This window comes from Oncorhynchus keta, chromosome 11 (genome assembly GCF_023373465.1).
Source record: "Oncorhynchus keta strain PuntledgeMale-10-30-2019 chromosome 11, Oket_V2, whole genome shotgun sequence".
Classification (NCBI taxonomy): Eukaryota; Metazoa; Chordata; class Actinopteri; order Salmoniformes; family Salmonidae; genus Oncorhynchus; species Oncorhynchus keta.
Genome location: NC_068431.1, coordinates 23186171 through 23197437, shown reverse-complemented (window position 1 = coordinate 23197437; position 11267 = coordinate 23186171). Strand labels below are relative to the sequence as shown.

The following is an 11267-nucleotide window of genomic DNA, read 5'->3' as shown; positions in this document are numbered from 1 at the left end:
CTGTCACGTCTGTCACATGTGCTCAGTGTGAACCTGCTTTCATCTGTGAAGTGCACAGGGCACCAGTGGCGAATTTGCCAATCTTGTTGTTCCCTGGCAAATGCCAAACGTCCTGCACGGTGTTGGGCTGTAAGCTCAACCCCCACCTGTGGACGTCGGGCCCTCATACCACCCTCATGGAGTCTGTTTCTGACCGTTTGAGCAGACACATGCAAATTTGTGGCCTGCTGGAGGTCATTTTGCAAGGCTCTGGCAGTGCTCCTCCTGCTCCTCCTTGCACAAAGGCGGAGGTAGCGGTCCTGCTGCTGGGTTGTTGCCCTCCTACGGCCTCCTCCACGTCTCCTGATGTACTGGCCTGTCTCCTGGTAGCGCCTCCATGCTCTGGACAGTACGCTGACGGACACAGCAAACCTTCTTGCCACATTTCGAGCTGCACTACCGAGCCACTTGTGTGGGTTGTAGACTCCGTCTCATGCTACCACTAGAGTGAAACCACCGCCAGCATTCAAAGTGACCAAAACATCAGTCAGGAAGCATAGGAACTGAGAAGTGGTCTGTGGTCCCCACCTGCAGAACCACTCCTTTATTGGGGGTGTCTTGCTAAATGCCTATAATTTCCACCTGTTGTCTATTCTATTTGCACAACAGCATGTGAAATGTATTGTCAATTAGTGTTGCATCCTAAGTGCACAGTTTGATTTCACAGAAGTGTAATTGACTTGGAGTTACATTGTGTTGTTTAAGTGTTCCCTTTATTTTTTTGAGCAGTGTATATACATATATAAATGATTCGACGCTTTCATATGGTATTACGCATGCGCACAAAACATATGACATTTCCACCACAGAAGAAGACTAATTTGACGTCTATTTCCGGGATAAGGATACAACGCAGACATGAAAACGTGTGTTTTTGACTGCACCTTCAGATGTTGATAGTAGAAAGTTCCAGAAACAGCGGGCGGCATATGCAAACGAACAGTTTGTTTATCAAAAACCTCTTGAAGAGAAATAATGTCAGTCATAGCAGAGGAAAATGTCCGTGGCATTGGCGGTAGTGTTTTCAAGGAGATCAGTGCTGATAATGACGAAGACAATCAACCCACCGAAATTGAGAGTCTGTGCATGAATTGTTACCAAAATGTAAGTAAATGGCTAGCTAACACACTGACCAGTTAATTGAACGTATGGACTTGTCTGTATCGCTGTAGGATTGACTCATCTAACATGTTGTGTTCTCTCCATTTTGGTAGGGAATGACACGTATTCTTCTTACGAAGATTCCTTTCTTTAAAGAAGTTATCATCAGTTCTTTCACCTGTCCCAACTGCAGCTGGTCGAACACTGAAATCCAATCAGCTGGTCGCATACAGGATCAAGGCATCGCCTACACACTCAAAGTCAAGTCAAAACAGGTAGTCTAAGTAGGATGCAGTTCTTTTCCCAGGCATATGCTGAACCACTAAGTAACTGTGCAGGCTATGAGCTGTAGCTAGCCTGAGTGCCAGTCTGTTTGTATCATGCCACTCATTGTCATGGCAAAACAGCAATGGAGTTGGCATTGTCAAGAAGGAACCTGCAAGTAAGTGTTTTGTTTGACGATGTAAACCATGTGTATCCCGTACATAGGACTAATGAAACTTGAAACATTGGCAAGAGCAGAAACAGATCCAGGACTAGGCTAGACCAGATGAGTTTAAGGATTGTGGGCTAGCCTACTCCGTTACCATCCAAGACATGTTTAGAGGTTAACTAGCTCTGGCAACCAAAATGGCCTCATACTCAATCTAAACTATAATTGTCATCACAATTGAGAATCAAATTTTATTGGTCACACACATATTTAGCGGATGCTGTGGGTGTAGTGAAATGCTTGTGTTCTTAGCTCCAACAGTGCAGTGGTATCTAACAATACACACATCTAAAAGTAAAATAATGGAATTAAGAAATATATAAATATTAGGATGAGCAATGTCAGTGGGATTGACTATATAATATAGTATACATATGAGATGAGCAAAGCAGAATGTAAACATTATTGAAGTGACTAGTGTAACATTATTAAAGTGGCCAGTGACTCTGTATATAGGGCATCAGCCTCCTAAGGTGCAGGCTTGAGTTACTGGGTGGTAGCCGGCTAGTGATGTCTATTTAACAGTCTGCTGGCATTGAGGTAGAAGCTGTTTTTCAGTCTCGGTCCTAGCTTTGATGCACAAAACACTGCTATCACATCAAAATAATTTTACAAACGTGAAATATACACTTATTGTTTCCTTGTGTTTGGGGAAAAGGTGTGGTGAATTTCCACTGATTTACAAATCCTCAGACTTTTGTTTCCACCTCCATGGCCCAGCTTTGTGTCAACAGGGCCATGGCCTCAGTGGACCTTCTCTGATTTGGGGCCAAGGCATAGTCACTGGTGCTTTTCAGCTTTCATTTACATAAATGGTTAACTGTGAACATGGGTTAACACGTTCTCACAAAGCAACTGTTGACTCAGGGGTTGACTGTGCTCTTCACACATCTTTAGTGTCACACTCCATGATGGAAACAGTTCCCAAAATATAACACTAGAGCGAACATTAACATAATCACTGACAACACACTTGTGCTGTAATGGAAAACTATGCAACACATCCATTGGAAATATTGCCATGTGGGATTCTGTTAAAATGAAGAACAGCTTTTTCACCTTTTCGGCTTGGATTCAAACCATCAAGCTTTCTGTTACTGGCCCAAAGCTCTAATCCAGGGGTGTCTCATTCCATGGAGGGCATAGTGTCAGTGGGTTTTTTCCTTTCAGTTAAGACCTAGACAACCAAGTGAGGGGAATTTTTTACTAATTAATGACCTTTAATTAATCAATCAAGATCAAGGGAGGAGTGAACCTGCAGACACTCAGCCCTCTGGAATGAGTTTGACACGTGCGCTAACCATTAGGCTGGCTACCTGCCATGTATAGTGATTTTACCTCTTTTGTTTTTTGAAAATTCTTTCCCGATATGAAAGTAAAGTTCCAAAGCTTTCCTATACAAAGCGGACGGCATGGCTAATGTGCACAACAGTCCCTCCTGACCCTCTGTCTAAACAGTATAGTTAACGTTTAGACAGAACACACCGTCAGGACTGTTGTACACATTGGCTGTGCTGACGTCAATGCTTCTCTTAAGGACCAGACTAGCTTCAGAACACCTTTTTAATTAATATAGCTAGCTTAGAAAGAAAACAATATCTAACTTGTATTATTTGATTTATATCTTGTATTAGATATTTAGTCTTTTTGTAATCTCATTTTGTAGGATATGAATCGAGAAGTTGTCAAAGCAGACAGCGCAACCACCAGAATCCCAGAACTGGATTTTGAAATCCCCCCATACACTCAGAAGGGCTGTAAGTACTCACTCAGTTTTTATTGATTTTGAAAACAATATTCACTCTTCATGCATACATGCCATTGTCATGTTGCCACTGATATTTTGTCGGCCTGATAATTGCGAGCCTGGTCCCAGATCCAATATCATCCAATATACTGGCTTTTACGGCTGAGATTCCTTAGCTTTTAATTAATTCATGTTTACTGGGATCATTTAAATTTTATTTATACACATATTTGCCAAAGGCGGCAGGAGTGTTGTAGGCTAAACTTGACGAAATTAATCCAACTGTTGTATTAAGTGAAGCTTTGTTTACTTAGAATAACACTTTTGCATGTAGATGTACAGTATCCACATATGCCTCAATCCCATTCAAGCCATTAACTGTTCCTCTTGCTCCCCAGCACTCTCTACCATCGAAGGCCTCATAGACCGTGCAGTTGCAGGGTTGGAGCAAGACCAACAACTAAGAAATGTATAAGCTTTGTTTACTTTGATCATACCAAATGCCATATGTACTTCACTGCTTGTTGACTAAAATCATGTTAACTCTTGAAGGCAACTGCACCAGAAGTTGCTGTAAAGATTGATGAGTTCATTGATAAATTGAAGAAGTTGAAAGAAGGTGTATTCACACTGGTAAGTCCAATTTTATTGCCCAGCCTCAACCATGTACAAGATTAAAGTTAAATGGAATTGAATCTTTCTGGCAATAAAATTTTAGGTCATTGATGATCCATCTGGGAACAGTTTTGTGGAGAACCCCTTTGCTCCACAGAAAGATGAGGCTCTCTCGGTCAGCCACTACAAGAGAACACCCCAACAGGACGCCCAGTTAGGAATAAAGGTGCGTGGTTTGATTTGACACATCACAACTCTCCTGTAAGGGGACATATCTGTTTTAGAAAAGGCAATTCCTCCGATGCTGTCATGTCTTGTGTGTGTAGAATCCTCATAAGGTAGAAAAAAACAAGACAGCATACATTTATAATTTGACCCATGTTCACCAGTATAAACTTCTATATAGCAAAAGTGACTTAAAATGTAGCTTTTTTTGTTATTGCTTAGGCTGAAGACGAGGAGGAAAAGCCCAGTAATGACATTGACTGTATGAGAAATGAGGTGGGATTTACAGACATTTTGCATCCCAATTTGGAGTTTTTCCTCAATAATTGACCCTTGAGTAAAATAACTTATTTCTCCCTCAGGTGTTGACGTTTAATACAAACTGTCCAGAGTGCAATGCCCCAGCCTCGACAAACATGAAGCTTGTCCGTATCCTTTCCAGTCTGTTTGGTTGTCCCCAGCATGGTGTAGTGTAAGGTTAAGGCACGTAAATGCCATTTACCTTTTTTTATTTTGCGCAACCATTCCTCTCCTTTTGCAGGAAAATCCATTGAAAGAATAGTGGTACTTCACCACGAATGGCAATCGGCATTTACCCACTTATTTTTATTTTTACCACTACATCACTGTTCATTTTTTACCCCTTTTTTCATGATATCCAATTACGATCTTGTCTCATCACTGCAGCTCCCCAACGGACTCGGGAGAGGTGATGGTCGAGTCATGCGACCTCCAAACGGCTCTTAAAACCCGCCCACTTAACCTGGAAGCCAGCCACACCAATGTGCGGGACGAAACGCCGGCAGGCGCCGGCCTGCCACGAGCCAAGTACACCCCCCCCTGGCCTAACCCTCCTCTAACCCAATTGTGGGTTATTGGGCCAATTGTACGCTGCCCTGGTTGCTGCTGGTTGTGACACAACCTGGAACCTGGGTCTGTAGTGATGCCTCAAGCACTGCAATCAAGTGCCTTAGACCACTGTGCCACTCGGGAGGCCCAGTGTAGAATGTTTCATTTTGCAAGGTTTAGGTATCCTCCTTTACAATTCCTCAGAAATACCCCATTTCAAAGAAGTCATTATCATGGCAACAAACTGTGATGACTGTGGACATCGAACCAACGAAGTAAGTGTCCTCTTTATTTTTTTGGCACATGTATTTATTTTCAAGGCATATTAACAGATATTTAAAATATCTTAATATGAATGCATTCTAATTTGCCCATCTAATCTGTGGTTTAGGTGAAATCTGGTGGAGCCACAGAAGAGCTGGGCACCAAGATAACTCTTCACCTCACTGACGTGTCTGACATGTCCAGAGATCTTCTCAAGGTAGCCCCCTCTTTGTACTTTATCTTGCATTCACTAGTTTTTTTACTGTAGCATTTTTATTAACCTGGTCCCAGGTCTGTTTGTGCTTCTGCCAACTCCATTACTACCATTGTCAAGCCAAACAATGTTTGGCATGACAAGGAGTTGGCATGATAGCACAAACAGACTGGTACTTAGGCTACTGTTGCATGGCAGAAAGTTCATAGCACCCATGCCAAATGGAGCTCATAATATGAATACTGTCATGATTGAGGTGGCTCAGGTATTTGTTGTCCAGTCTTAAGAGTTTGGGTCTTTTCATAATCAATTCCTGTCAGTAATGGAACAACCTTTTCCACGGGAGAGCAATGCTATTCCTGAATCAGGATGGAGTTGACTCAACCATGTTGTGCCGGTTTGTGTTTGCAGTCGGAGACATGTAGCATCCTCATACCTGAGCTGGAGTTTGAGTTGGGGATGGCAGCTGTCGGTGGCAAATTCACCACCTTGGAGGGACTCCTCAAAGACATCAAAGATCTGGTGAGCAGACTGTTGAGAAGTAGGGGAGATCCAGCAGGAAGGATGTACAGAGGGATTGAACTCCAGTGGAGAGTTGTATATGTTTTAATGCTGGTTGTGTTACTTCTAGTCAATGGACTCGGCACCTGGGAATCACTGTTGGCTTAGATACCTTTGCCATGGCTGTACTGTAATTCAAAGGCAGCGGTGCACAACTCCAGTCCTAATTTAGACATGTGAAGCCAGGTGTGGCCAATCATGGACATTAATTGATTAGTTAAATACTAGGGAGAAACTAAAACCAGCAGGACTGCCATCCTCAAGGATTTAAGTTGTGCACCCCTGTTCTATGGTCTCTTTCACTGTGGACTCGAGCTATATTATATTCATGTTTTCATCCACCGCCACTGTTTTCCTCCAGATTGTTTCCAAAAATCCATTCACTTGTGGAGACAGCTCCACTTCAGATCGAACAGAGAAACTGAAACTTTTTGGCGAGAAGATTGACAAGGTTAGAGGCATGTAATCATTGAATATCACTGTTTTGTTTGGAGCTAGTTTTGGTCTCACTTTACATATAATACCTTAGTGTAATTATACGTCCCAAAGTATTTACCCATGGAACATTTTTACGTATTTATTTGCATTCAATTTGTGAACTAACTCTGGCTAATAGTCTCACTCTAGAATATTTTTTAAAGATCCAATGTCTCCATTGTGAGTTTATTGCAATTCTTTTAAATTGTGAATGTTACCATCTGGTATAAGTCATAAATACTAACAATATGTATCTGCACTGTAAATACACTATAACTACCATGTAAATATGTTTTGTACATGTAATGTATATTGGGACCGTAGTTGTATATTTTAACTAGGTGCATTTATTCACTTATTGTGAATCCTCAAACTTAGTATGACATGAGATTTAGACTAAACAAAAGCTCATACAACAATTTCACATATGCTGTATCTGAGAAGAATACTTTCACATGTTTGGCTGAGCAACAAAGTAGAGTTTTTGAATGCAGAACAGTCTAGCACCCATGCTGAAACTGTTGCATCTCAAAGTGTAATGGAGGCTGAGAGGCACTTAAAACACCTCTTCCAAAAAAATACTGTAGATCATGGCGGGAGAAATGGACGTGCACGTTGTTCTCGACGACCCTGCAGGGAACAGCTATCTCCAGGTAAAAGACACTCTTCTTTCACAGATGTCTGAGGTTCAAATGCATCGTCTCCTCTGTTGTTTAATTTGTAATGAATTGATTTGTCGTGTTTGTCTGCAGAACGTCTATGCCCCTGACCCAGACCCAGAGATGACAACTGAGAAGTACACCAGGACATTTGAGCAGAATGAAGACCTTGGTCTCAATGACATGAAGACAGAGGGCTATCAGGAGTAAGGACATCTGCAGCAGCAGGAAGGTTTATCTTACAAAAACAACGCATCCCATAAATGTAATTTCAGATATTTGCCCTCACTGTAGTTGCTGACTCACAAGGACATATGCTCCTGATGTCTTACAGTTATGATATTTGATATATGGTTGAAACGTTTGAAATATACCTTATTTAAAAGGAAACAATCAATATGGTGTTAATCATTTGATTAGAAAAGTATGTGCATTTATAAATAAGAAATGAACGAACATCCAGTTTATGAATTATCCAAATTTAAATCACTTGTATGTGTATTCACATATGTGGGTCTGATTCAGTGGAATTTCTTATGTTCTTTTCCATGGGAATAAATTAACTAAGAATACAGACCCATGGCTGATGTAGATATTTTTGGGGGAGGCTTCTTTCCTATGTTCAATGTATAGTATGCATTATATAAACCTGTAGAATTCAGTAGCACAATCTTCAATTATAATAACACTGCATAAATGCCCACAGATCTTAAAATAACAAATTCGAGATTCGTTTCAATGCGGTGTCCTTTGTTCATGTGCGCCCTGAATTAAAATTCACAGATTGTGAAAACAGACTAGACTGACGTTTGTGCACGTGCCCAATACCACTACAGAACATTTACTGAAATAATCAAATATACATTTGACTGACCTCAAGATGTTACATTGTTTAGCACAAAATGTGTTGAAGTACTACTAAAAAACAAACTCAATATTGGTCCATATATGCCTACAATAAAATATCTGTGGCATTATTCACCCCACCATCAAATGCGCCTGCATAGTCCAGATCCAAGAGGCCACAGTGGCGAATGTTATTATATACGAAAACTGTAGTTTCAATTGCGACGACACATATTTTTATGAATGGGCCAAATAAACGACGTCGGGTAGGCTATGCATTGCAGACGGACAAAGCTTATTTTTTCTCAATCATTCCTGTTTCAGGTTGTGCTGGCATTTAAAAATGAGTTTCTATACAGAGAATGTGGCTCTTAAAGGAGCTCCGCTTTTGTGATCTTTACTGTCAAAGTTGGTTATTTGCTCTTTGCTGGTTTTTCAGTCTTCTTGGGTAGGACAGCAATATTTGGCAATACTCCTCCTTGAGCGATGGTGACGCCACCTAAAAGCTTTTTGATTTCCTCGTCGTTGCGGCTAGCCAGCTGAAGGTGGCGGGGGATGATTCTGGTCTTCTTATCATCCCTTGCAGCGTTGCCAGCCAACTCGAGCATCTGTTCTGCTCTAGTTTCTCAACGGCCACTTATACACCAAGCATATACAAGAAAATGCCTGAATCGGCCTCTGCCCCGAAGAAGGGCAAAAAAAAAATAAAGAGGACCAAAACACAGAAGAAATGAATCAAGAAGCGACGCAAGACCAGGAAAGACAACTATGCTATTTATTTGTATAAATTGCTGAAACTGATCCATCCTGACACTGGCATCTCCTCTAAAGAAACGGGCATCACAAATTAGTTTATGAATTACATTTTCGAGCCCACCGCAGGCGACACTTCCCGTGAGCTGGAGTAAGAGACTACCGTTAACCAGAGGCTGTGTGGCGACTGAGGAGTTGTTACATGATCACAGCACTACACCACAGAGGAAACCCTTTATTGGGGCGGCAGGGTAGCCTAGTGGTTAGAGCATTGGACTAGTAACCCGGAAGGTTGCAAGTTCAAACCCCCGAGCTGACAAGGTACAAATCTGTCGTTCTGCCCCTGAACAGGCAGTTAACCCACTGTTAACTGCCCGTCATTGAAAATAAGAATTTGTTCTTAACTGACTTGCCTGGTTAAATAAAGGTTGCGCACGGCTCGCAAAATGCTATATGATCAACCTCTACGAATTATTTTTTGTAGCCTATGCTACAGCAGGCAAGCGCCTGTTAACTTCAACTTTGTCCTAATATATATTTCATTGATTTAAAATCCACATTTTAACATATGTGATACCATTTTAATGTTCTTTAAATGTGCAGATGGCTCTTCACCTTTCAGTGATCGTTAATTTAAGCTCCAGATTTGGAATAAGAACTGTAAAGGGGCCTTATAGAGTTATAAGACAATCCAAAGGTAAAATCTGCTGTTTCTGATCTGTTGGCTGTGGAATAAATGTGTTTTAACAGAGCCATGGAAAAAAACTACACCAGCCACAATTGGTGAGGATTGGCTCATGGTAATTGCTGGAGTGGAATCGATAGCTACAGTAACTCTAGTTCTATGAGTGGGAGTGGAGTGGAGCGGAGCCCAATAGGGGAGCTCTGCTCCTAGTGGTTGTCATGATGTGGTCCTCTTTGGGAATAGCGAGTGCCTTCTCCCTCTTACACCCAGGATATTTTATCTCGGGTTGTAAATTCTTAGAGGAGACTCTCTCCTCAAGGCCAGGCAGTAGAGTCAGAGAGAGTTTCACAGTAGAACAAAGGAACTTCTTCTTCTACATTACAGAACTTGAGAACTGAACAATACCCATTTTCTGGAGAATGTGGACAGGGCCGGTGGAGAATCCAGCTACGACCAGTCCATTTTGTGACCTCAGGAAAGACAATACAGCCACATTACCATAACTCTGTTTTATACAGGAGCCTCAGTTCTGAGGCTCGCATCTAATTATTATATCAAATGAATGAGTAAAGATGAAACTATTTGTAATGTGATTTTAAACCGTTAATGTGAAAATTGTATTTGTTTAAAGTTTCACTAAGTCATTGGCCCGCCCCCATAAGCACAGACATCGATCGGGCGTCATGGGATAGCTTTTCAGAATAAACCCCCCCCACCTGGAGAAGCCCACTGTAGACCATGCGTACCTCAATTACCAAGAGGGCTAAGGTTTGAGTAGAGACCATGCGTACCTTCAGTATAAGCTAAGGTTGTAATGGTGGTTAAACTCAGACTTATCGATACCAACAGAATAAGAGCAAATCTTCAATACTAATTATTAGTCTGAAGTATCCATTCTGACAACGAAGGACTTCATGGGAGAGAGAGCAGTTAAGATGAACTTTCCAACAGAGATCATGACGACACACTGAGCGTAAATATATTGATTGCAATTAGTCCCGAATGAGTGAGCGTTCATGTGCAGAGGATTAGCATTTCAATTATTATAATGATCAACTATGTAGTGTCTTTTGTCTTTCGCGCCCTTCTCAGTCCCTTTGTCTACCAAGCCGCCATACCGGTTTAGCCCACTAGGTCACATCCCCTATCATTTCCTTGTAACCATACCTACTGTTTGTTTATGCATTTCTGTGATTTATTTAGTTAGTAAATAAATGATTAAGACAATTGATGTATGGATGATTCAAGGCAAAGACTGGGTTCCTGCAGATAACTAACAATTTAGGTTGGAATGAGACTAACGTGAGGTAAAGAATAATTCATTAATTAGACTAATTGATCAGATATTAAAATATCTGAAGAGTTATAATAGGAAAATTACAACTTGGTAATCTGAAGATTTTTCTTGGTGCCCCGACTTCCTAGTTAATTATTTACATGGTTAGTTTAATCACGTAATAATAATTAGAGAATTGATTTGATAAAATAAGTCTTCGATTTAATGATGCCAAAGACACGACATGGTTTACCCCGCTGCCTAGGCAGCAGATAGCCTGAGAGAATTATGCACACACCTGCAGCCAATAGGAGTGCAGGTATCCCTATATAAGGAGATGCTTCCCCTCAATCAGCCTCCCTAGAAATGATCTTCAGCGAGACTGGGGGTTGGCATGTCCTTAAGTCCTAATGGGGCTCCGCTCCACTCATAGAACTGGAGTTACAACTCCGGTAACTATCAT

General features: G+C 41.3%; 1 protein-coding gene across 2 annotated transcripts; it reads left to right on the top strand.

Moving 5' to 3' along the window:
* The first annotated feature begins 857 nt into the window (after window positions 1–857).
* LOC118389952 (zinc finger protein ZPR1-like) lies at window positions 858–7820 on the top strand. Of its 2 annotated transcripts, XM_035779985.2 has the most exons (14): window positions 858–1143; window positions 1254–1415; window positions 3300–3390; window positions 3779–3849; window positions 3933–4013; window positions 4099–4221; window positions 4443–4496; window positions 4583–4649; window positions 5274–5344; window positions 5461–5550; window positions 5959–6069; window positions 6470–6559; window positions 7173–7238; window positions 7338–7820. In XM_035779985.2, the coding sequence occupies exons 1-14, from the start codon at window positions 1015–1017 to the stop codon at window positions 7452–7454; spliced, it is 1323 nt and encodes a 440-aa protein (XP_035635878.1). In that variant the 5' UTR covers window positions 858–1014; the 3' UTR covers window positions 7455–7820. The 2 variants fall into 2 exon arrangements, with proteins under 2 accessions (XP_035635878.1, XP_035635879.1); XM_035779986.2 differs by lacking the exons at window positions 858–1143; window positions 1254–1415 and adding an exon at window positions 1435–1582.
* Window positions 7821–11267: the final 3447 nt, after the last annotated feature.

Excerpts from the sequence above, each read along its gene's own strand:
- LOC118389952 (XM_035779985.2), top strand. The coding sequence starts at position 1,015 with ATGTCAGTCATAGCAGAGGAAAATGTCCGTGGCATTGGCGGTAGTGTT. Across the intron at positions 4,222-4,442 it reads ACGCCCAGTTAGGAATAAAG|GCTGAAGACGAGGAGGAAAA; the intron begins GTGCGTGGTTTG and ends GTTATTGCTTAG. Across the intron at positions 5,345-5,460 it reads GTGGACATCGAACCAACGAA|GTGAAATCTGGTGGAGCCAC; the intron begins GTAAGTGTCCTC and ends TCTGTGGTTTAG.